Source organism: Ciconia boyciana, chromosome 4, assembly GCF_034638445.1.
Source record: "Ciconia boyciana chromosome 4, ASM3463844v1, whole genome shotgun sequence".
Lineage (NCBI taxonomy): Eukaryota > Metazoa > Chordata > Aves > Ciconiiformes > Ciconiidae > Ciconia > Ciconia boyciana.
In genome coordinates this window covers 82668165-82695382 of record NC_132937.1, presented here as the reverse complement: position 1 = coordinate 82695382, position 27218 = coordinate 82668165, and the positions used below count along the sequence as shown (strand labels likewise).

Below are 27218 nucleotides of genomic sequence, written 5' to 3'. Positions count from 1 at the left end.
AGGACTCGTGGGTGATATGATGGATGGAGGCCATCTTGGGCATAGCGATCATGAAATTATAGAGTTTTTTATTCTTGGAGAAGTAAGAAGGGGGCATCAGCAGAACTGCTGCCTTGGACTTCTGGAGGGCAGACTTTGGCCTGTTTAGGAGCCTGGTTGACAGAGTCCCTTGGGAGGCAGTCCTTAAGGGCAAGGGAGTCCAGGAAGGCTGGACATTCTTCAGGAAGGAAATCTTAAGGGCACAGGAACCCACTGTCCCCATGTGCCGAAAGATGAGCCGGCAGGGAAGAAGACCATCCTGGCTGAACAGAGAGCTCTGGCTGGAACTCAGGAAAATAAAGAGAGTTTATAACCTTTGGAAGAAGGGGCAGGCAACTCAAGAGGACTACAAGGATATCATGAGGTTATGCAGGGAGAAAATTAGAAGGGACTAAGCCCAACTAGAACGTAATCTGGCTACTGCTGTAAAAGACAATAAAAATGTTTCTGGAAATACGTGAACAGGAGGGCTAAGGAGAATCTCCATCCTTTTTTGGATGCAATGGGGGAAACATCATGACAAAGGATGAGGAAAAGGCTGAGGTACTTAATGCTGTCTTTGCCTCAGTGTTGAACAGTAAGACCAGTTGTTGTCTGGGTACCCGGCCCCCTGAGCTGGAAGACAAGGGAGAGGGAGCAGAGTGAAGCCCCCATAATCCAAGGAGAAATGGTTAGCGACCTGCTACACCACTTAGACACACACAGGTCTATGGGGCTGGGTGGGATCCACCCAAGAGTACTGAGGGAGCTGGCAGAAAGGCTCGCCAAGCTACTTTCAATCCTTTTATCGGCAGTCCTGGATAACTGGGGAGGTCCCAGTTGACTGGAGATTAGCAAATGTGATGCCCATCTACAAGAAGGGCCGGAAGGAGAGTGTGGGGAACTACAGGCCTGTCAGTCTGACCTCAATGCTGGGGAAGGTTATGGAGCAGACCATCCTGAGTGCCATCACGCAGCACGCACAGGACAACAAGGTGATCAAGCCCAGTCAGCATGAGTTTATGAAAGGCAGGTCCTGCCTGACTAACTTGATCTTCTTCTGTGACAAGGTGACCTGCTTAGTGGATAAGGGAAAGGCTGTGGATGTTGTCTACCTAGACTTTAGTAAAGCCTTTGACATGGTTTCCCACAGCATTCTCCTGGAGAAACTGGCTGCTCATGCCTTGGATGGGCATACTCTTTGCTGGGTAAAAAACTGGCTGGATGGCCAGGCCCAAAGAGTTGTGGTGAATAAAGTTAAATCCAGCTGGTGGCCGGTCATAAGTGCTGTTCAGTACTGGGGCCAGTTCTGTTTAATGTCTTTATCAATCGTCTGGACGAAGGGATCGAGTGCACCCTCAGTAAGTTTGCAGGCGACACCAAGTTGTGCAGGAGTGTTGATCTACTTGAGGGTAGGAAGGCTCTACAGAGGGATCTGGACAGGCTGGATCGATGGGCTGGGGCCAATTGTATGGGGTTCAACAAGGCCAAGTGCAAGGTCCTGCACTTGGGCCACAGCAACCCCATGCAATGCTACAGGCTTGGGGAAGAGTGGCTGGAAAGCTGTCGGGCAGAAAAGGACCTGGGGGTCTTGGTGGACAGCTGCCTGAATATGAGCCAGCAGTGTGCCCAGGTGTCCAAGAAGGCCAATAGCATCTTGGCTTGTATCAGAAATAGTGTGGCCAGCAGGACCAGGGAAGTGATCATCCCCCTGTCCTTGGCACTGGTGAGGCTGCACCTCGAATACTGTGTTCAGTGTTGGGCCCCTCACTACAAGAGAGACATTGAGGTGCTGGAGTGTGTCCAGAGAAGGGCAATGAAGCTGGTGAAGGGTCTGGAGCACAAGTCTGATGAGGAGTGGCTGAAGGAACTGGGTTGTTTAGCCTGCAGAATTGGAGGCTGAGGGGAGACCTTATCGCTCTCTACAATTACCTGAAAGGAGGTTGTAGAGAGGTGGGGGTCGGTCTCTTCTCCCAGGTAACAAGTGACAGGACAAGAGGAAATGGCCTCAAGTTGCACCAGGGGAGGTTTAGATTGGATATTGGGAAAAATTTCTTTACTGAAAGGTTGGTCAAGCATTGGAACAGGCTGCCCAGGGAAGTGGTTGATTCACCATCCTTGGAGGTACTTAAAAGCCCTGTGGATGTGGCGCTTAGGGACATGGTTTAGTGGTGGACTTGGCAGTATTAGGTTTACGGTTGGATTTGATGATCTTAAAGGTCTTTTCCAACCTAAATGAGTCTATGGTTCTATTATAAGCTATTGCTGCAATATTTGAAGGAAGTGATGATGATCCAAAGGAATGCGTGAGGTACTGCATAAACCTTTGTGTAGTGATGAGAAACTAGAAGGCTATGTAAGAGTTATTACCATGGAATTGCTTAGTCATATTTGAGATTATCTATAACTAGATAGATTGATCAGCCAGTATGAACTCAGATGCTAGAACATACTATTATACTGTTTTTCAAATGCTTGAAGTGCTGGTACTGAGTGGCCATTACTTGGACATGAAGAGTCATAGATGAACAGCTGCATTTCTGGAGCTGAGCTTGAGACAGCATAGCTGCAAAATGTTCATTCTGGTTTTGATGCAGTCATCTTTAGTTCACAGTATAAACCCACACTTGTTTTAGACAATTGACAATTTGGACATGGGTTCCTAAATGGGTCTTAACTTTCTCATATATTAATTTAGTGTTTTCTTCAGTGTTAATTTTTTTGCATTGACTAGAGAGATTGTTCTGGTGAACTTAGACAAAATAGCATGAATTTTTCAATGCTTCAGATATCTAAATTCTCACAAAATGTTGTCATGCATCTTGTTGGCTTCGGTAGGTGTGATGAACCCATTGATCCTATTTTCTATACTTTATGCTGACTTGCTGTGGCAGGTGTACCCGCCCTGATGGAGACTGGGGCTTTAACATAGTGGCTACTGCTTCTTTTCATGCCCTTACTTTCGCACCCTCACTTTTTGCGCTCTTATTCCCTTACTGTGACTGTTGTCACGTACACAGCCACTGGCAGATGGAGCCCTCAGCCAACAGGAAACTGGTATGGTCATATATGACCACAGGTCAGATTTGACTGGGGTATAAATGGCGCCCCGCCAGAGGGCAAATGGAGTCGGCCCTCCTTGGAGCAGCGGGTCTGCAGTCGGGGACTCTCCACTTGGGTCAGGATGCTGCCCAAGGAAACTCTGCGGGGTTGAGAGCCCTCATCTCATAGGTGAGTGATTGCACATCTTGGGTCATCGTTCTAAAGCTCAGGAGTTCTTAAGTCCGTTGTGTAGTATTGATTTCCATTGGTGTCCTGAACCTGTGGTTTACAAAGGTTCGTTGGAGTACCAAAACACTTTTGATTAGAATGAGTCTTATTTTTTATTTCATCGCCTGCCTAATTTGACTTTGTGCACCTCCGTGACACTTGCATAGTATACCAAACGTAGTATACCAGGTCATGGTTCTTTTCTCAGACTACTTGTTTTCTGTGCCATAAAGAAACATCTACAATTCTAAAAATAAAGGTGGTGCTCAATCACTTAGGTGTGAGAGAGAACTTTCATACTTCAGCTGAAGAATATGGGAAGCGTCGAGATCCATAACAAACCACTACTTGCACGTGATATAAGGTATGCTTTACTCCCATTAGCTTTCCACGGAAACAACCTGTGTCTGAGAAAAGAATGAATCTTGTTCCTGGAGGTAGGGGGTAAGACTGAGGTAGAGAGCAAATCTGTGAGATGCTAAATGTAGCTTAAATGTCTTACTGGAAAGATATTCTGGGTAACACAGTGAAATGTGGTCTTAGAATCTATACAGAGCTTCCTTAACTGGGAAAAGGCCCAAAATGTTGCATATTCTGGTTTCTACAATTAGGGAGGCATGAATTCTGCAGGTGCCTTTTCAGCATTGCATAACTTTCTGTCTTTGGAGCAGATGCATGAAATAGAGATTGGTAGGTGGCTTTATAATTAAAAATCTATTATATATGGTAAGCAAATTAAAAATTGTAATCAATGTTAACTTTAGCATTTGAGTGCTTGACTTGGCAGCTTTGAGAGGTGCTCTTTCTAGGGTATGGTTATGTGTCATTTTGTAAACACATGATAGTTGTTTCAGAACCTCTGGATTCATTGCTTAGATCAGATGAAATCAGAAGTAGGAGGATATCAGTTTGCTAGTGAGCTCTTAGGAATTACTTGAAAGCTAAGAAAAAGGCATTGAAATAATCAGACACTAATCTTGTGTCTGTCCAGCATTCCGTCACCAGATTGTCATTTTAGGTTCACCCGTGTCTTCCCCAGCTCCGTATTTTGGGTTTTGTGGATATGTAGGTTCTGAACTTGTACTTCCAATTCAGTTAGAATTTATCTTTGAGGGGTAAATCAGTTTGTCTCATCAGCTGAGAACGTACTCTGTGCATTCAGCCATGTAGGGTTGCCCTGAGGATCCCTGCTATAGATTTGTTTTCAGCGTTAGTGCCCTCTGTCAGTGAGCAAGAGGAATTGGAGGCAAAGTTCTTTATAACTCAAAAGTATTAGTTAGATGATAGTTAAGTACACATAAATTACTCCAATTTGATTGATAAACCTCCCTGCATGGACTGAAATCACAGCTGGATTAAACAATCTAAATTTACTGAGGCAAAGCTAAACTTGAAATGGTTTCTCACATGCAGGACAAAATGAATATGTTCCTATAATAAAGATGTATTTTCTTAAATTTAAAAATAATATTCTATAACCTGATTGTGCTATAATGCATTATAAAATAGTTACAAAAAATATCCTTTCTGGAAAAAACAAGGTAATTTTTATAGTCTTCTCAGAAATACCCAAAAGTTCCAGTTGAAATGAGCCCTGTGTGTCCATGACCAGTATAGGGAATTTGTGTCTGTTAATTCTGCCTCCAAGTTGAGCATCAGTATTGTGTAGTACATCATTAAGCAACCTACAACACCTAAATGTTGAATGGTATAGTGTGATTAAATAGTAACATTTTATTTAGCATATTCCATTGATTCAGCAAAAGTAATTCATTTGTCTCCTGACTTTGGCTAAAGGTCCTCCTATGAGGAACAGGGAAGTGTCAGCTCTGCTGTGTTCTTGTTCACTTGCATTATCAGGATTATCTTCCATCTGCAGTTTCTCTGCAGGAAGCTCTCTGAGGTCCGTGTCCATTTTGTGAAGGGTAGTTTAGTTAAAATGAGACCATAGAATCCGTAAATCCACTTAAGTGGGAGCACATGAACTCTACTATATGGCAATATACTGAAAGTGAGCAAATGAGGGAGGGCACCCCTGTGAACCCCTCTGTACTGTGGACACGCTCTCTTCTCCTAGCAGACCTCAGTACCATGTGTGACACGGGATGCTCTGACACACGAAGTGAGTGGGAACACCGGTGTCAATTTGTATGTTAAATGTTAATAAAGCTTAATTTCTTTCTTGGTCTTTTTGGATAAAAACTAAATATAAATAGAAGTTCTACTAGTTCCTTCCCACACCCTAGCGGATATTTTTGCTCATTCCTGGGGTTCATGCACCCCACGTTGGAGCCATGGGCTGAGAAAACTGAAGGGAGGCACAATCTGTGTGTCCTCTGCAGAAGACCACATTACAAGGCCAGAAGTCTTCAACACCTGTCTCAGTACAAATGATGTCCCCAGCTCTGGCTTAGCCTTTTTAACAGTAATGATTTTGTTGGGTAGGTTTTTTGTGTTTCTACCTCTGAACCTTACTTGAACTCATGTTCCCACCTTGGTTTGCTTCTGTATGACTTTGTGCAGTCTTGGAAAGCTCTGAAATTAGAGGAAAGATCTGGGATTTCTTAGAATCTGAGCTTGATTGTTACAAGAAATCATGCAATTCTTTGTGGATCAGTTGCTCCTGCTTTGACTGGTGAAATATAAACTCAGTCTGGGATTTGGCTGTAAAAACAGGACAGACAACTGGAAAGGGTTTCTTACTGAGACAGTTTATTCCCAGATGTCTGACATTCTGCTGGCTGGGTACCTAGTGTGTCTACTTGATCTAGTCTCATGGGCAGTAGGGTCTGAGCCGGTCACCTGCAGTGGCAGGGTTTGGGCTGCAGGTGCAAGTTGGGCAGTGAGGGGCGGCTGGGATTTGGGCGTGTGGTGGCCCTGGCATGGCCAGAGCAGAGGCTGCTGCCAGCACGGACAACCATGGGAAACCATGGGTGCCAGAAGGGAGGCAGGGCAGCCCTGGGGGCCTGCAGAGCTGCTGTGCCTGGCTGCAGGGGTGGAAAGGTGGGAAGCCCCAGCCCTGGTGTGAAAGGTGTCCTGCTGTTTATGGGAGGTATGGCGTGGCTCGGCGAAGGAGCAGGTGCAGCAGAAGCAGCCTGCTGGAGGCCAGGCGGGGCCTGGCTGCGCTGTGCTGGTAAAAGGGAGGGGTCGTGAGGCTTGACAGCAGCGGCTGCCCCCCCAGGCTGCACGTCTGGGCTTCTTGTGGGGCGGTTTTCCTTCCAAGCCAGGCCCGGTGAAAATGCAGCTGTTGCTCTCCTCTTGCAGCCAACTCTTTGCTTGCACCTCTCAAGCAGGTGGGGATCATCTCTCTTGAAGTTGGGGCTGTGGCAGAAGAGTAACTAAAACATGCAAAAGAAGAAGAAGAGTCAGTTGCCAGCCTCAGGAGACGGGAAAACACCAAGATAGGAGATCTGAGCCTTGTAGTGGCAAAAGACCAATGTGAAAAGGGCTACTGGGCATTTGAAAGCTAAAGCTTAGGCTGGCCAAAAGGTTTTGCTCTGGTTCTGTTAAGTAATGGCCACCCTTGAGTTCTCACCTGAGAAAAGACCCGAGAAAGAACTGAATCTCAGAACATTTCCTGCCCTCCTCCTGCTCTCCTCCATTGCCAACGCTTATGTTACTGGAAGGTGAAGCTCTCGGGCCGGAATCATTCTGAGAGTCGGTTCATGTGCAGGGGAAGTGATGTACCTTGCTGTGAGCAGAAGGTGCTGCTGCTGCTTCTGCTAGAAATTCATCAAGCAAGGCAGATGTTTTGGAGTCGCATTGCACTTTGAATCTGTAGAGGTGGAGCTGATGAAGGAAGCTTTTCATGCTGTCAGTTTCAAAAACTCTGTGAGGTCCTCTCTGTGCCAGCACTTCCTTTTGGAAGGCTTCTTCATCGATCACAACACAGATGCCATCATCAGCCCACTGAATGGACTGAAACGGGTGGATTTGGACAATTCTCCAGAGCTTCTTTGGAAAGGCGGGGGATGCAAAGTCATCAGCTTCACCAGAGCTCTTCTCTGAAGAAATGGGATGGACTCTATTGGTGCTGTAGTCCTTGCTGCATGCTTGGAAATGCTTTTCTTCCTTGATGAATGCTAGATCAGCATCACAAGATGCTCTTTTGTCCCATCCTGGAGGAACAGGAGAATTTGACTCTGCTGCCTCAAGGAACTCATCGGGGCAGAAGCAGGTGATGATCCTGCTCTCCTCACCAGCAGGCTTAGGCTGCAGCCCTGCAGCCCTGCCCATCACTCAAAGTAATTGCTGGCTGTGCAAGCCTACCCAGAAGTTTGAGGTCTCTGGGGAATTAGACTTAGAAGGCCGACATCTTTCAAAAGAATCATCATTTTATAAGTAAGTAAGTGGGCCATTTTTTTCAGAGAACTATGAGGAGACTGTGTCCTGCTGACAGAAAATGGTCTCCACCTGCTGCAACTGAAAGGCTGAGACTGAAACCCAAACAGAAACACTACAGCCTACCTATGCTGACATCTCTACCCAGACAGACCTCCCAAGCACTGAAATAGCTGTCCAAACCTTAGGTTGAGTGGAGCTCCAGCATCTGGAAATCCCCCTAGCACCTGAGGGCAGTAGTGAATGTCATAGCTGGGAGTATTCCCAGCTAGAACTTTTGAAACAAGAAGCTAAGTTACCAGAAGAGCTCAGCAGGCAGCTCAGCATCTGGGAACGTGAGCAGGATATCTATACATTATAACCAATGCCACCAGACAAGCATGTGAAATATTAGTAATTGGAGATTCCTTACTGAGAGGCACCAAAGCACCCATTTGCTGTCCAGACAACTTCTCTAGGGAAGTTCACTGCCTACCAGGAGCTCACCATCGCTATGTCACTGAGAGGCTGCCAAGCCTGGTGAACCCTACAGATTACCATCCGCTCTTACTATTCCACATAGGCTTCAATGTTACTGTGATGAGGGAACTTAAAACCATCAAAAGAGACTATCCATTCCTTGGAGCAATGTTAAAAGGATCAGGAGCACAGGTGGTCTCTATCCTCCCAGTCAGAGGAAGGGGTTTAGGAAGGAGGAGATGAATTGAACAGGTGAATGCCTGGCTGTGTGGCTGGTGCTTTATTCAAGGTTTTGGCTTCTATAATGTCTTGATTCCCATGTGTAAGAAATTGGGGAAGGAAGGCAGGAGACCAGCACGGCTCAGGAAGGACCTCTTGGTCAAACTAAAGTCTAAGAAGGAAATACAGAGGCAGTGGAACCAGACACATGTATCCTGGGAAGAATATATGGACCCTGCCTGGATATGTAGGGATGGGATCAGGAAAGCTAAGGCACAGTTAGAGCTGAATTTGGCAAGGGATGCAAAGAAGAAGAAGAAGTGCTTTTACAAGTACATTGGCCAGAAAAGGAAGATTAAAGAAAAATGTACAGAGAGAGCAGCCCTGCAGAGAAGGACTTGAGGATACTGGTGGATGAAAAATTGGACATGAGCCAGCAATGTGTGCTTGCAGCCCAGAAAGCCAATTGTATCCTGGGCTGCACAAAAAGAAGCGTGGGCAGCAGGTCGAGGGAGGCGATTCTCCTCCCTCTGCTCTCGTGACACTCTTCCTGGTGTGCTGCATGTAGCTCTGAGGTCCCCAGTACAAGAAACACTTGGACCTGTTAGAGCAGGTCCAGAGGAGGGCCATGAAGATGACCAGAGGGCTGGAACACCTCTGCTATGAAGAAAGGCTGAGAGAGTTGGGGTTGTTCAGCCTGGAGAAGAGAAGGCTCTAGGGAGACCTTATTGTGACCTTTCAACACTTAAAGGGGGCTTATCAGAAAGATGGAGAGAGACTTTTTACCAAGAGCTGTAGTGACAGAACAAGGGACAACAGTTTTAAACTGAAAGAGGGTAGATTTAGATTGGACGTAAGGAAGACTTTTTTTTTTACGTGGGGGTAGTGAGGCACAGGAACAGGTTGCCCAGAGAAGTTGTGGATGCTCCATCTTTGGAAGTGTTCAACGTCAGGTTGGACAGGGCTTTGAGCAACCTGATCTAGTGAAAGATTTCCATGCCCATGTCAGGGGGGTTGGACTAGATGTTCTTTAAAGGTCCCTTCCTACCCAAACCATTCTATGGTTCTATGAAGTTAGGGCTCAAAATTTCACAGCTGATGGTAGTGCTGGGATTCTTCCTTTCCAGCTTGCAATAGCAGTTAGCTAGGTCTTCCAGAAAAAGAAATGGAAAATTCCAATCTGAATCCTGGGGCATTTATATTTGTGATAAACTAATTTTAGATCTTGTGTTTTCAGATATCTTGTAGTTATTCTTTTAGGAGCTATGTATATCTTTTATATTTATTTGCTTGATGCATTTGTGTCTTTTGTTGCTTTAGTTCACCTTTTAAGAATATATGCTATAACTTTTGAAACAATTGCAATAGCTATTGAGAAAGACTATTTTGACATCAAAATGAGAGGTGAGATTTCAGATTTTCTAAAAGCCATATTGTTTTACAAAGCAATTACCAACTGCTTTTTAGAAACTGCTTTTCTAAAAAGCAGTTTTTAGAAACTGCTCTAGAAAGCAGTTTTAGTCTAGATAGCAGTTTTAGAAACTGCTTTTCATGTCCAATTGCCAACTGCTTTTTAGAAAAAAGTTTATAACTTTTGAAACAATTGCAATAGCTATTGAGAAAGACTATTTTGACATCAAAATGAGAGGTGAGATTTCAGATTTTCTAAAAGCCATATTGTTTTACAAAGCAATTACCAACTGCTTTTTAGAAACTGCTCTAGAAAGCAGTTTTAGTCTAGATAGCAGTTTTAGAAACTGCTTTTCATGTCCAATTGCCAACTGCTTTTTAGAAAAAAGTTTATAACTTTTGAAACAATTGCAATAGCTATTGAGAAAGACTATTTTGACATCAAAATGAGAGGTGAGATTTCAGATTTTCTAAAAGCCATATTGTTTTACAAAGCAATTACCAACTGCTTTTTAGAAAAAACAGCTGCCAATTTTGAGGAAACTGTCAATATGCCAGATAGTTCCTCTTAGCAGATGTATTAACACAGGGTGAAATTCACTGTACAGATGGGCAATGCAAAGCTTTTTCTTTAGTGTCATGGAGGCTGGATTCATACCGTGTCTCATTTTGACTAGAAGGCACTCAATCTGTGGAGGTTTTTGTCAGTGCTTACAATTCCAATGTGTTATGGGGCAACACAGAGTAACTGATCTCAGCTGGTTTGTTTTGTGGATAGGTGTAAGAACTAACAAGCTAGAACATCCAAAAAGATAAATGCAATGATTGATATCAAGTCTTGCTATAAATGTCTGGTTTGCTCAGAAGACCATTGTATATACAACAGTTTTTAAAAATATGTTTTAATTCAAATATTTCTGAGTAGTATTAATACATTTTACTTGATAACTATGGATAATTAAATCAAATTCAATGGAGACCAACAGTAGGCTTATCTGACTTGACTTAAAACAATTTCAAGAAAAGATAATACCAAAAATTCAAATTCAGCATTGCTATTTGGACATTTTTTACTATTTTTTGACATAACTTAAGAAATCTGCTATTAAAATGTGTGGTTATTTTACTTCAGTGTCACTTTGAATTGTTTATGCCCATATTAAAGAAAAATAGAGATTTTTTTTTAGAAAAAATGTGTGCAGTAATTTCTGCTTTCTTTTGCTGTTACTCTGATTTGCCTCATTGATCAGATTGGTCAGTCCCAAAGTTAGCAATTGCTTATACGAGATTAATTTCATCAGCGTGGAAGTGATCCATTTCATCTTTGTGCTGTTAGAGAGCAGTAGTGAATAACTGAATAATAAGTATGATGGACCTTTTTAGACTTGTTTGTCCTGTTATTAGAGAAACTTGGATTAATGGTTTTATTCCAAAGATTGCTAGCATGCTAGACTCTTTTCTCCTAACAGAGATATGCGCTCCTCACTTTTTATGAAGCATAGTTACACAATCCAATAAACAAATTTAGACTACGTGGATTAGTCTGAAGACTGTTCCCCAGTCAGGATGGCATTCTGGAGAAGAGTTGGGTCTCTGCGAGGAAGCCATATTCTTGAATTAGTACTTACCACATGTGCTCTGTATTGCATTACACATCCTACATGCACTGCACAAAATTACAGTTGAAAGTGCAGTCTTAACTTTAGCGTGATGAGAATGTTTAGTGATGCATTAAGATAATTTTAGTAAACCTGATGATAGTTTAAAATTTTTATTCATCATAAACATACAAAATCTATATCTGAAAGTTTTACCTAATTAAGAAGTGCATCTTGTCTGCATAGTGGATGAATTGGTAGCCATAGTGTGTGTCAGTTCTGAGATCTGAATTATATTTCATAATTCCAGTACCTTAGAAAGTAATGACTTTATAATATGGACTGTAATACAAGAAGGCAATTCATTCCTCTCCTGTATTGCTGTCCTACTTTAGAGATGAATGCATCAAACACTTTTTGGTTTGTGATCGAAGCCAGATTTTAAAATTCATATATGTCTGTACACATAACACAAACAGTTATTGGTGCTTCAAAGGCAAAAACCCTGCACTAAACTTGAGTGTGATTGTTGCATAAAACTTGCTGAGTTAAGCATACTGTGTGCAAAGGAATATGGCGAGGAAAATTAAGAGGAAGTAGGTTAAAAGCCTACTAGACTTTGAGATATTTAAAAGAAGAAAAAAATCCAATCCTTATATATGTAGTTTTCAAAAACAAAATTATGTTTTCCAGTGTTCGTTTGAATGATCTGGAATATGAAGCCAATTCAATACCATATTTTTAGGACTAGTATTAAAGGCCAACCATTTTAGAGTAGCTTGGTAGGTAATTTTGTGTTCTGGTGAAGATAATTTTATTCAGGCTTTTGGCTGGAAAGATATTCTTTATGGTATGCCTATCATAAATGAACTTGGATGAGTTATTGGCACACTAAAAGTACAATCCATGCAACTGTAACGGTTGATGTGGAAGTTGTTCTAAAAGTCATATGCAACTGCTGTATTTTTAATACAGAAAGCATATTAAAGGTACTTCACAAAGATACTTGATTTCATGTTGGAATTGCTCTAGCAGGTCATCCATGCAAATGATAGCATATAGAACTCAGTGGTCTGCATTCTTCCAGAGTCAAATAATTTTGGAGGGACATATTCTAGAGAAGAGTCATTACACTACTGCCTGTGTTGAATTTGGTCCATGAGGCACAATTTAACCTTGCTAAGAAGCCTGTCAATAGCAGCCAAACTGTTTTGTCATGTGGCTGTTTGTTTAGTCCTGTCTAGTAGCACACTGTAACCATTCTATAATACTGGTTCTCAATACTGAAGTCTACAAATAACATATAAAACAGTGTAGATCCATGTCTTGGATGCATGACGTTCAATATTAGCATTGGGTTCCACAGTTAGTATGCTAGCAGGTTTTTAGATGCAACTTTTGCGGGACTTAGTGATAGAGCTGGTGGCTCAAAACTTGATTATGGGCTGCTAGTACTATGCATGCAGTAGTTTGAGCTATGTACCCTACATTTTGACCTATCATAATTATAGATTGCATATGAGTGCAATAATGGGCAATGGTGTCCTGCAGCTAGTTGCAATTTATGTATCTCCTGTCAAAATAATAGTAATAACCCCACCCCCATCTCCATATAATGTCTTTTTTTTAGTCAGTGTACTACAATGTATTAAATTGACATTGCTGGATTTCATTGGATACAGCTGACATGCTTTGGTTGGATTGTTGTTAGTGTTGAGGTTGTTTCCATCAGGTTCCATATTTTCATGAATATATTTGTCTCAGCTGATCTCTATCCTTGTATGAGTGTAACACCTTGACGGTAAGCATTTGTATAACCACTCTCACCAGATGCTCACGTTTCCCTCTTTCCCAAGCTAACTGTATAGCAGGTAGATTTCCAGTCTCTTGACCGAATTAATTCCCTGTGGGAAGGGAGGAATACGGAGGTAAGGATTGTTGTTAGACAGGAGCTGGGCTGTCTAGGATCACTGGCATGGAGCTATTGAGGGAGAGAAGGAGCCCTGGACCAAAACATTTTGTACTACTTGTGCAGACACAAAACGAACATTGCTGCTGAATTAGTTTTTCCATGGCATTGTGTTTCTCCCCCCCGCCTCTGAATTCCTGCTACGGGTGCTAAAATACTTTATTTCAGCTGTGCTGCAATGCTGCCACATAGAGTGGACATTTGAAAGTTCTTATTATATGTGTTTTGTAACTGAAATCATTAGTTATTTCCAAATAAAATATGCTTTACTGGGAACTGTAACCGGGAATGGAATAAGTGCTTCCGAAAATACTCCATTTTGTAGCTAAAATATGTCGCTTAAAAAAATGCAAGCACCACACACACAAAAAAACCCAACCCAACTACTGATCTAGTGTTCAATATGTTAAACTGCTGTAAATGTTGACAACCTGTGAATGTTCAATAGGTCTCTCATGTAACTAGTCTACAAAAAAGACTGTAAATTTGTTTTTTAAGAACTATCTTATAAATATTTGTATGTTTTACAACTTGTTGAAATTATATTGTTTTAAATTGTACAATAGAGCATTTTCTGTGTGCATGGAAGCATACTTACAGGGCACAAATAATGCTATCTGCGTATTTCTGAATATATTTATCTGCTTAAAGAAAAAGCAACTGATATTTTTAACCAGAAAAATGCACTCAAAATTTCAGCAGCTCTCTTTTCATGATAGCAATATCTATGGTTCTGAGCCTTCCAATAACTTTGGAAGTCTAATGTACAAATGTGTAATGCCAAAATTAGCACAGTAGCTATAGTTACTGTGTACTGATGACCATCTAGGAACTGAGGCACTAGTGTCCAGATAAAACTGAATTAGAAATTGACCACATCTTTCATCATGGAACTAGACTTGTGCAGTTATTCTTATTGATCTGGTTTAATAAGAACGTGAAACTTACCAGCTTACAGATCTCTTTGGGATCCTCTCTTTGAATGCATACTCCAGAAAGATAAAATTATTTTGCCAGTGGGATAAGAATGCATGAATAAAACTCAGGCACAGATAGGCCTAAGCCTGGTTGCTTTGGTTTGGTTTTTTTCCCAGCTGTATTGCTCAGTAAGTTTTGAATCTGTGTATTTGGTATTTTTTATCCTGTAGGTGGGGCAGTGCTAATGATAAACTATATGCCTGACTTAAAAGAGAGAAAAGGGAGTTGGGGAAAAAAGCATTTTGGCAAACACTCTATTATAGGTGATTATAACAACGAATTTAAAATGTATGTCACAATTGAAAAACATGAAAAATTACATTTCCTTTTATGTGAAGCTGGTATGACCTTCATTGTCTGAAATAGCAGGAAATATTATTTCTATGGTAACTATACTACACTTTTAGCCCGATGGTTGTTAAGCAGAAAGCTTAGCATGAATAAATATAGATAGAAATTGTCAGGTCACATTTCAGTGAGAGTTCGTGTTAAGCAGTAATATAAATGTAAGAGCTTACAATGAAATGAAATTCACAATGTAAAGGTCAAACCTGCCTATAAGAGTCTTTTAAGGAAAGCTGTTGGACTGAAAAGATTCCAATTTTGTTTTAATAAATGGTAACATAGTACAGCAAAACTAGGGCATTTCTGCTGGATAAAATGTGATACAAATTAGGGCCCAATTCAGCAGAAAAACTGCATCTGCTTCCATGTGGATGATCTTACCATGCAACAAAAACTTTATTTTTAACATGAATGCTGCTCTTAGATCAAAACAAAATAGAACAGAAGCATAGATAAATAGCCAGCTGTTGCAATTTTTAACTTTAAAATACTCACACACTGAACTTTATGGTTGCTGAAATGTTTGAGTGATTTAAATGCAAACATTCCCTATTAGCATAAGTAAAATGTTAGTTTATCGTCATCACTGATGGTATGGGGGTTTTTTTAACCTTACCTTCAGCAGGCACGCTAATGTAAGAGCAGTGTAGCAGTGAGCTGTCATAACCTGTCATATGAAAGAAGGTGCAGAGCTAAAGGCACAAAAGCAGTTTGCATGGAAGGTCAGCAGATCACTTCTAGTCAGTGTTTCATGTGAAGATACAAGGTTGTCTGACTCAACAGCTGTGAAGCTTTTAACAAAGTATATTTAAACTAAGATGGCTTATCAGAAACCACAAGCAGTCTCAGCACAGACAGGTGCTTACAAGCCCATTGCTAATGAATTTTTGTGACTTTTTTCAAATGTAGTTTTTCCAAAAATGCTTAATTCAAATTAAGAGTAAAAACAGATGAGGTTTTGAAAGTCACACTACAAGGACAGCCATGTTGCAGCAGACTGAATGTATATTTAGCAGAGTAGTCTGTCACCATCAGTGATCACTATCAGATACCTAAGAAAGAATATGAGAAAATGAAAGCTTATAGTAATACTTCCCCAGTAGTCACCTCTTTCAGCATTCCACAGTTCAGGAACTTTTTCAGTCGCAAGCAGTATTTATCAGTTTAATAACCTCAGTGAATTTTATATTTTCTTCCATGAAGTTGCCTGATTGCTTTCTGAACTTGAACTTCTACATGTATCCAGAGCATTTTTGACACCAACTTTCATGTTCTACACTGGGTTAACTGTCATGTACCTCTTTTAGACACTAGATGCTTGGAAAATCTTGCTGTTAGCCTTCCTAGATTAGTTCAGCAGAGCTTATCTAAAACCTAGGCTTTTTTTTTTAACTTCTGAAAATGTGCATTAGCCCTACTGTATGAAAGAACTGGTAATTCTGTGCAATAATTGTAGAACTTCAGAGGCTGATACTCAGAATGCAAGATCATAAAATGCTACCTCTTGACCAGAATAGTTTTGTTCCCCATAAAACATCCAACGCTGCTTATCACAGGTTCAGTTGCTGCATAGTAACAGTGAAAGCTCTAAGGGACACTAGTGTGCTGATGCTAGGAGGATTTTAGAAACTTGCCTTGGACTGGCACTGAACAACTTTAGCAATGACTGCTAACAGTGCTAGAGCCTGATTTCTCAGATCTCCCTTCTATTTCTGTGGCATGGCAGTAGTAAGGAAATTCAGAAACAGCTGCAACATTAATTGAATTGGCAGGCTCTGATTGTAGTCTTGGTTGCACTGGCACATTAACTAGCCCTAATATATAGTGCTGCATCCTTTTTCATGTTTATTTTTGTTACAGTTTTTTTTGTTATTGATAATGCATTGCAGTATTTCAAGATATCAAGGAAAATAATCTGGAATGGACAATTGCTATCGTTTTTCTATTTGGAATGCCTGTTTTGACATCTTGCATATTTTATCTGTACTTAGTTTCTAATTTTTCACGTCTGCTTACACTATGCAAATCAGTTAGATTTGTCCTCAACTGGTCATGTTTTGGAACTTGCAATAAACAGTGAAGGTCTTGATTTCTGAGCAACTAATAAATGAGAAGATGTAGTATGTTAAGTTGTCTTCTAAATATATACATATCTGTTTATAAGTACTTGAGGCACAAATTAAAAATGTCAGTGTGACACCAGTTGTGATCTTGGAACACATGAAAGGAGCAATACTAATGCTGCAGCATGTGCACCGCATTTGAGGGGAGTTTGGTTTTATTTGTAATGTTTATTCCCTATTTAGCCACAGGCCTCCTAAATTGAACTTTTATTCTAGACTCGTTCTTTTTTTTTAATGTGAATTCTTGGCTTAAGTCTTGAGAAAGCTTTTTAAACATGTTTTTTCCCACCATCTGACAAGTATATCCCCTAATTCCTTTTAAACAACAGTGTAAATTTACACTGTAGTAGGAGAAAGTGCTATTAACTACCATTATGCATATGTGTCTGTAACTGATTCTAACTTTATTTTGTTCATTTTGTCTGTCTTCATGATGCTATTTGCCCTTAGGCTTCCACTTCTATTTCAGTACTCATTTTAGCCTGTGTATTCATTGACACAAAGGCTTGTCTTTACTTGCAGTGTGAAGTACCATGCTACAGCATTAATATTTCCAGAGGAAATACTGTCTTCTGACACTATACGTACAAATGCTCAGTAATAATGGACAGAATACAAGTTTCTTGCCTGCTGCCTTAACATCATAACTTACGGTTTATGAACTGTTTACTGCAACATTAGGCACATGAAAGCAAAATTCTAGAATCATAATAGCTGGCTTCAGTAAACCCAGTCTTCTATCATATCGGCAATTGGCTATGTTAAGTTTCTAGATGTAAAACTCTAGAGAGCACCTAATAATGCTGTAACTTCATAAACGTTGTATTGGCTGCTTTCTTATTACATATTTGACATTCACTATGTATGACCCTTCCATGGATAATGCTTGTAACAGTCTGTCTGGTGATGGGTAAAAGTTGCAGGTGTATGCAAAATAATTGGTTTAGATCACCCTTTCTTCAAGAGGAAGATACTCTTCATTGCAAGCCGTCCATGCAGAAATGATGCATGGAGCAAAGAGTCACGGAGCTTGCTTAGGTAATCTGACTGTCTCACAGCAAACCAAGTAAACAAAACAGCTGTTTCCTCAAATAACTTTTCTGGTAGAAAAACATCTGGTTTCTTTCCCATATTTCTATATTTCTCATTAGGCAAAAGCTGTAGAAATGTTTTTAAACATGCTTCAGCCCAAAAAGCTTTAAGTTTATTGTCTAAGGAGAGCCTTATCACCTGTTTTAGACAAATTCAGATCTTTTGGGGAAGGTAAACTGGACTTCTAGATTTTGGATATCCTGTTCTACGTAGCTCACAGGAATATTGTGAACAGCCTTGCCTGTAAATTTTTTGGAGCTGGTCACATGATGAACATTGCGGGTCCTTGTCATTCTGACACCTGGAACTTGTGGAGTATATATAACACCTTAAGTTATGTGCCCAATACAACTGCGAAGTGTTTGCCTCTTTTTCTGGGTTGTGTGTGTGAGCAAGCTTATTTCAGAAAGTGACAAGAGACTCTTGATTGGAGAGGAGGATGAAATGTACTTATAGATGTTTTGAGTGACTTAGAGTGTATGGACGTAGGCTATGGTCCAAGACACACTGAAGGAATCAATAACCTTTTCTGGTCTGTCTAGACCTTGAGGCGAGGCTTGTCTGGTTTAAATCGTCATGAGGTATTTGCTGCTTTTTGTTACACCCCTGACTGCGGTAGATGGTAATGGGTTGAGTTTCAGGTGCCCAGCAGAGCTGAAGGAGCTTGGGGCTCCCTCATGCTGGAAGAGCTTGGGTACCTGCATGCTGGAAGAGCTGCTCGGACGTTGGAATCCGCAGGTCAGATAGGGAGCTGAGCAAAAGAATCTTGCATCCCTGCCACCTCTTTCTCCTGCTCCTCGGCGTGTGTGCTCACCGGGAAGCCTGTGCGAGGAAGTCCGAGCTGCGCACTGAGGAGTATTGCAACTGGTAGTTGTGCCACTTGATGGCAGCATTGACTACGTGTTTGAATCGGGTTTTACCGTCCTAAGGCTAGACTGAGCTCTCGTTCAGCCTCGTTAAACATCAGTCGTGTAAAAGATTGATAGCAATGCAAATGTATTTATAACCACTAGAGATAGTCACCTTCCACCCCAATTAGCCTTTGAATTGATTTAGTGAGAAAAACATCTATTATGGAATAAAAGTCTTAGAGATTAGTGTTGCATTATTTCACTACATTTGAAATAGCTGTAGGTAAAAGGGCCTTACAGGCATCAATAAGCTTTAATATAATAAAGTGCTTTTAGGCTATATCGGAAGCAAATTACAAGTCGAAGGTTTGTTTGCTGAGTAAAATATAACTACAGGTATGTTGGGTTATGCTGGGCCTCTGTGGCATTTGCAAAATCCAGCTTATAAAATTTTCTTCTCATTCTTTTATTTTTAAAAGGGATTAGTTCATGAGAAGTTGCTTACAATAAAATCATTGATTACAAAAATGTGCTTCTTTTTGCAAGCTAACAGTAATCAATTATGTTTTGAAGTTGTCTGATTTTTTTCTATTTTCCCTTCTTCCCAAACGCAGTTTGCTGAAAAGAGCTTGGATTGAGTGGGGTGGTAATGGTTCTCACTGTGGAGTGCAAGTCCTAGGTACATCCTGATGACTGGCTACTACTGCTAGGAAAGGATCCAGGAAAGAAGAGAGTTCTCTACTTGACATGGAGCAAAAAGAAATTATTATAAAGGGCTGGTATGGTTTAATGCTTCTAATTTAAAGACCTAATCCAGGTCACGTTGAGTTTCCGTTACAGGTGAGAAATGCTATTTCTTTGAAAGGCAAAATTTCCCTAATATTTTATAATGCTGTACTGGTTTTGCTGCTTTGCAGCTATGATGTAAATTAGCTTTCTTGCTAAGGAGTACAATGTGAACAAACAGCTTTTGAAAACAGAACTGGAGCTGTAGCTGGGTGCTTTCCAATTAAGATGCCCCCCCACCCCCTCCCCTATAAAATCTGCAACTCTTTGCTTTCTATTTATATATTCATTTGTGTTTATATAAAGGATGAAGCTTAATAAAGTCTATGCAGTCACAGCAGGATAAACCACTGTGAGATCAGATGTGGCCCTGTGCTGTGTGTGAGAGCAAGACCTTTGAGCTGTGAGTGTTCTTATTCTCTTCATTGTTCCTCAATCCATCTTTATTTAGTACATAGCTTGTATGTTTAACACCATTTAAACATAAAAGGTGTTCAAAATATACTTCTATCCTTTTTTGTTTTAGGGAAAATTATAAGTTATTGTGGTTTTTATGACAATAGAAAAATATTTTACACAATTCAGCATGCTGTTTTGATGGCTGAAACCACAAAGATCACCTTCAACTCCCCACAGCAGCTATTGTGACTATTTCAAAGCCTAGTCTGAAATTTACCTGAATTCGTAAAGAACGCCTGATTCCAGATGGCAAAATATTTTTATTGATGCCAAACAAAAACACCCTCCTTGGTATGAAGTTGCAGTTTTACTTTGGGTATTTGTAGCTTGCTTTCCAACATTTAATCAATGACTATGGGGACGAAGAAAAATGATAAAATAAGAAAGAAACAAATTAGCAATGCTTGCCGAGTATTTCTTTGAAAGCAGAACAGGGCTGAAAGGTTTGCTGAATCTAGATTGCCCTATAAAAATTGGAGAAAAAAAAGTAAGGTGAATAACTCCACTTTTCGTTTCTTTTGTAACCCTGTTTTGGATGTCTACAGTGCACTGCAGCACTGATACCAGATAATACAATGATATCCCACTTAGGCATTGTGAAGCATGCTTGACAATCAATCAAAAATCAGCTGGAGGCAAAATTTCCTGAAGGCAGCCTAGACCTGATGGGGTTTGTCTTTATGTGTGTGTACATAAGTGTGAGATATGCAAGCTTTAAACATAAATGGCAGGCATGCAAACTACACTGGGATTTAAAACATATATTGTACATTCTGCAAAATGTTTGCTTCTGCATATCTTCAATTCCAAAGAAATAACCAGTTTGATAAAAATAGTATCCAGGGAGCTAAAATTGGCATTGATTTTTAATTTACACAGAAGTTATTACAAATATATATCAGTGTCAATTAAAGTAGTTTCATTGCTTTCAACATATAGGAAATCAAATTCCATGATTACATTTGCCATGCGGATGGTAGTGCTACTTCCAAGGTTCAAAGGTCACTGACAATTAGCATAAGATTTAAAATTAAATTACACTAAATATTGTTCACTTTCATTGCTTGAAAATTTGACAGGAGAATATGAATATTAAATATAAATAATATATTCTGGCAGAAAACCTTTTTTTCAGAAAACCTTTTTACCTTTTCCCTAAGGACTGCATTTTTAGATGTTTAATTTTGTATTCAGTCCATAGAAAATGGTTTGTGTTGTGCCTAGGTAACCAGATAGAGCTTATTTACCATATAGACAAGGCTTTATGCAATGTTTGTAGTAGCCTGGGAACACAACAGTGCAGATAAGATTAATAAAAAGGCAAAGGTAATAATCTGGCCCTGGTTAAACATTTCACAGGATAGCAACAAAAAAAGTCAGTGCAATCTATAACTGTAGGATTGTATTTGTATTTGTTAGATTTTGTTAGATTTTTCCCTACAGATTTTTTTTTTAATTTCTTCTCAAATTATATTATACTTCCAGTGATTAAAATATGTGTGTGTTCTAAATCTAATGGATGCTTTTCCAAGGAAAGACATACTAAATTGTGGAAGGCCTTTCTGCAAGGACATAATTTTAAAGCAGGTATTCTGGTAGTAGAGAGTAGATTCAAAGAAGAGAAGCTATTTCAGTTTTCACTGTAGATACAATTTGAACGGTTATAGAATGGTTTCCACAGCAATTTAATGATATGAAGGCAGGAGCACATCAATGCAGAACCTACCCTTGATTGAGTTTTGTCTTGTGTCTTCACTGGCAATCTCAGATATGCTAAGAAGATCTGCACAGCCAGCTGAATATGGGATCTATGCCCTTTATGTAGCTGTGGAAAAGAAGTGGAATAGACTTGGGCCTATTGTTGGAAGGCATTGTGAATGCTTCTTTAAATGAGGGCAAGCTGTCAGCTGTTCCCAGAGATGGGATGGCTCAGTCTCTCATCATCCGTGAAACTGTTGCTTGATGCTAATGTCCTCTTTAATTGTTGTCTGGTTTTTGAGAGGTTGGAAGATGTTATAGTCTATGGTGTGTCCCACATGTTGGTGGAAGTTATTTATGTCTAGTGAAAACAGGGATATGGCTGGAAGTTAGTTGGCTTAAGATCAGCCTGACTAAAAAGGCAGTTTTCAGAAGATGGAAATCTACAGCAGTTCACTTGAGTGAATGTGTTTTCAGACTGTACATGGGACCACAAAAAGTGTCTCCTGTGTCCAAACCTTTGAGAGAGGGAGAAGTGTCACAAAACATGAAAACCATAAATTCCTCAAAAAATTTTCCCATTCTTAACAGAGAAGAATGGTATGACAGATGTGCGGTATCTTACATATGCAAGATGTTAGAACATCTTGGTTTAAACTTAAAAATGCATAGGAATTTTCTGTGTCATGGAACGTAATCAAACAAGCCTTGAACTAAGGAAACAGGGCAACATACCATTATCTGGGTTAGCGTACTACAGATTTCTAGGGGTATACATAAGGAGAGTATTAGTGAATTCTGTAAGGACGAATCTATACTTTGCAAACAAGGTTAGTGTGCAAGGGTCTGTGTGAAGAACACTTGTGACATGAAGAGAACACAGATCAAAAAATGTCATGCTTTTAGTCCAAGTTAATATATTAATAAGAAACCAAACTGTTTTGCAACTTTTGTTTAAAGATAAAATGTGCTTTATTTAGGGACTAAGGTGTTTTTCTATTTCCTATATAGTAAAGAAGAATTATTTGTAGAAAGTGTTCAGGGATCCACAGTGAACTAATGATTCTAGTATCCTAGATGGAAACTTTATTGTTTTTAACTCCTTGTGCATAAGAGTATGTCTTGTAATTGGCTATTTGAAATCACTGTGAAGTGTTTCTGGATAACATTTGTGGTAAAATTAACATGTGTTAATCTTAGTGGAGACATGATTTCTACTGGGAAAGTAAATGAGTTTGAAGCAAAAGTGAAGCATACTCTCAAGAAACACCATAAAGTTGCAGACTTATGATGATATTAAGATCAGTTTGAGGTAACTTCAGGACTGTAGTCCAAAAATAGCAGATATTTGTTTGTTAGAAAATCAAAGGCTATGTTGACTCTAGATGATTATTCTAAAACTACAAAAGTAGCATTGTAAACTTATATGTATACTGATTGCTAGACAGTACCTCAATTGTCATGGCAGATAAGGGGGCACAATACGAATGACTTGAAATGAATTGCTAAAGCATATGACTTAATGTTGAGTCAAGTGTGTGTGCACCCTATTGCTGTGTAAAAAAACAGTTTCAAAAAGCAATAATGCTTTCAAAGTTGTACAGTAGTCACTTTATAAAAGCAAAGATCATTGAAGACGCTTCTATTTCTTTTATGTTTGACAGAAGATGTAGGAAAAAATAGATGTTGAGTCTCCAGCCCCAGAGGGAGAATGGGGTTACAGGTGATCAAACTGTATCAGGAGAATGGACTTGAGAAGAGCGCTACAGAGGTGCTTTGAAGATCTATAAAACAAAGAAGATTGAATCAGAGACTGATTTTTTTTAAATGAGGATTACCATATACTTTTTTAGCAGAGAAAGAAGTAAAGTTATAAAGCTTTGGCTGACATGTAACACCCTTAGAATATTCTGGTTTAGATGGTATTGGTTAATCAGTGTCCTCTGTGCCATATCTCTTGAGAAACATGCAATTCTCTCTTCCTGTCTCTCCCCTCTTTCCTTTAGTATCTGTAACTTTTTTCTTTTATTATGCTAAAAGGCTTTTACTTATAAGCCCTGTCACCGACTTTTCTTCAATGACCAGAGACAGTAGCTAGTCTGAAACTGTAAGAATGTCTTAAAGCCACATGGACACCTAATTTTTCTCATCTGAAAATTTTTCTCATCTGAAACATACCTCTAAGTGACAGCAGTGAATGTTTATCCTGTGCAGACAGTGCTAGGAAATTTGATGACATTTGTGATTATAGCTGGTCTATACAAAGCCAAAAATAGCATATACCATTTTTGCAAATTTCCATTTTTATAGCAAAGACAGCATATAACTTTCCCCTGATGAAAACCAAAAAGGTTTTTAGGACAACAGAAGAATAAAACTGTATGTAACAATAGGTTTGATTTTACTAACTGCCACTTATAAGAGCGGTTTGAATTTCTAGAAATAGTTTCACTGTTTGCACTGAAACAGCATGGAGAAATAATACTAAGGATTTAAGACCTCCCATTGTAGCCATATTTATTTTTGAGGAGAACTGCAAAAAGTTAGTCTGCCTCTAATGCCCAATTGAAAGTAAACAAATTCAGTCCCCATAATATTTATTACATTTTATTTTAACTAAATGTACAGATTCTTTAGATATTTGCTGTCTTTTTTGTAGCTTTATTGTTTTACAAATGAGGCTGGAGAAGATAGTTGTTTTCTAAGAAACTTTCTAAACTATGAGAATTAAAGAATAGTAAAAAAAAAAGAAGCAGAAATGAGGTGGCTTTTTTTTCACACATTTTTTCTGATGCAGTCAGGATAGGGTTGTAATGCATTCCACAGATCTGTTGACTCCTAGTCAATTCCTGATTTTAAACTTTTTGGGTTTATGTGACTCTCTACTGTACAAGTTCAAAACTCCCGATGAATGGCTTACCACCTTTCCAAGGTCTCTTAGAAATACCTACTGAAAAAAGGGTGAAAAACCTAAATACAACTGTTCTATATTGTGTTTTCAAATCTGGGTTAGGTTAAGAACAGTTGCTATCTGATGTACTTCAGTGTCATTAGTGCTTTGAAACTGGTTTATAATTGACAGGGGTTCACATGACATAAGCCATTATCAGGACTGTCACATTCGTTGGCATTCTCAGAAGATACAATGTTTAAGATCAATATAGTGATTAAACAATGTTAAAATGAATGACAAGGATTTAGAAGATAAATTAGATGCCAAACTGAACGGGAGGATGACGCCACCCAACCTTAGATATTTTGAGAATAATATCACCCAGAAGCAGGAGACTTTGCAAGCAAATTCCCATATCAGAACCATTTCTGATTATTTTTATGTCCTGTGGATAAGAAAAGGACTTCTGGAGTAACAAGAATTCCAATCCTAATTCATCCAATAGTAGAAATTCCATGGACTTAGGTCAAACAAGGATAGCTGATCCCCAGTTGTGCATGTTCTTGGCTTCTAGCCCTTGTGTTTTGATATTTCATGTGCTTTTAGGTCATGTGTAATCTGAAATGTATCAGACCTTGGTATAAAATAGATATCAGGAGATGCATCTGTTCACCTCTATAGACATAAGAGATGATCTTGGGAGTTACAGCTTCTTTGTATTGCTCAAGGTCACAGATAAACATCATGGAATATAAATAGAGCACAATATGGCAATTGTATGATGTTATATGAGGTAGCCATGCAGATAAACATAAGCAGTATCGTTCCCAAGTATTTTCTGCTGTTACAAGCATTGCCATCCCCATTTTATAGATAGGAAACCAAAGCAGTGAGAGATTAAATCTCTCTGTAATTCTCTGATGTAGGCAACTCTTTGAATATATGCTGCTTGAATCTAAAGCTTCAGTCAGCAGTTCTGCCTCCACTTAGGTTACAGGATAATTTGTGGTTTAGTGGCATTCTTATCGCACATTAACAGTTACAATGGCATGTTGTAAATACACTAAAAATGCTTCTTTGGAAGAAACAGTGTGATTCTTTTTTTTTTTTTTAATTTTTTTTAAAGAAGGTCTTATGGGAGCCATGCTACTTGGATCACTGATTAATTTATTAATTAATTAATGTGAGTGTCACTCTCATTACTCCTGACTGCTTACAAGCTGCTTAGCCATGGCCATCATTATACCTTGAATAAGGCATAGTTAGCAATGAGTTAATATTTTTTTAGTTTTGTTTTGTTTTTAAATGGTTCTTCCAATTTGTGGAAATGTAGAATTTGTTTCCATGGTAACTTTTAGGCCTCAAAGCTTGTGGGAAAAAGGCTGGTAAGTGTATGATTTAGATTGTAGTTGCTGAGTTTTATTGTGGTTAAAATGTGGTTAAGTTGGAGCAATTTGGAGTAGTGAGATTTGGAAGGTCTGACTGAAATATTTTGCTAACATCTTTGTTATTCTGAGGTACAAATAATTGCAATGAAAATTTGACTCAGACCGGGGTTTGTTTTTTTTTTATGAAGTGAGCTTATTATGCAATAGTTGCATTTGTGGACTGAAATAGTGTTTGCATGCAGCTATTTCAGCAGAAACACTTTATTTTGGGAAAATTGAACTTTTTATGGATAAATATTGAACTTGAAGGCCTAATTAAATTCCTTGTATTTGTTGTTAGTACTTTTATATACAAGGTGTTTATTTCTTTCTCCTACTAATTCAGTTGCCAAAATTACCAGAAAACCCCAAATATTCTTATACCATTTCAGCTCAAAGTAAAAGTAGTCAAAAGGAAGCTCTTGAAGTCTGAAAATAGTTCTGCAGCTTTTACCTACAGTAGTATGATTTCAGTATTATCAAATCCAAACATGAACATATTTTTGATTCAGCTTCAAACCATGGTCTGAATCTAATGTGAGTATGGTTACTATCTTCTCAAACTTGATTTTCTTTTCTTGTAGGCATTGTTAATACAAGAAACACTAGTGGTCTTCAAGGTCATGTATATACAGCTGGTCTTCAAGGCAAGCTTCAGTTCATCCTAGGAAACATCTTGCATCTCTAATGTTTTCATGTAAAAAAAGAAAAATCATGAGCAATTTTGAGAGTTGACAGGGGTCTAGGTCCAAAAAGTTAAGCAACCCATGGTATATGTTTAGTATTGGTTATTTTCAATGTAAGAAGTTACCTCTGACCATGCAACTTGATTGGATGCAAACACAGCATCTGAACTGTCATAGTAAAAGAAATGTTTATTTTTCTTTAGCTTACTTTTCTTTGGTTAGGCTAATTTTTAACAGTTTTCTTTAGCTTTCATAATAAAAAACTTGCATTTAAATGCATCTGTTCATGGTATGGAAGATATTTATTGTTCCTAAAACTGAAGGCCTTTCTTATGAAGAGTAAGAAACCATAACACAGTGCGATCTTGGAAGATAAATCATTCTGCTGAGAAGGATTTGTCACTGCCTGAAGCTGATGAGTCAATATCATTCAGTTTTACTTGTCAATTTATTCGGATCCTCTCCACAGAATCTCTTTGCTTTCCCTTTTTTTTTGTGGATGTGAATATGCATTTGAATCTACAGAATGGATACCAAATCAGTCCGCTTGCTACTGAAATGTACAAGATTAGGATGACTACTTAGATGGGATTAAG

The 27218-nt window shown here is 39.2% G+C and overlaps 1 protein-coding gene across 4 annotated transcripts in view; it reads left to right on the top strand.

Moving 5' to 3' along the window:
- Positions 1–19407, top strand: part of CSNK1G3 (casein kinase 1 gamma 3) — a 117630-nt gene extending 98223 nt beyond the window's left edge. For all 4 annotated transcript variants that reach the window (XM_072860397.1, XM_072860396.1, XM_072860400.1 and 1 more), the window contains one exon: positions 19288–19407. In XM_072860397.1, coding sequence (XP_072716498.1) covers positions 19288–19363 — 76 coding nt within the window. In that variant the 3' untranslated portion in view covers positions 19364–19407. The remainder of the gene's footprint in view (positions 1–19287) is intronic.
- The last annotated feature ends 7811 nt before the right edge of the window (positions 19408–27218 follow it).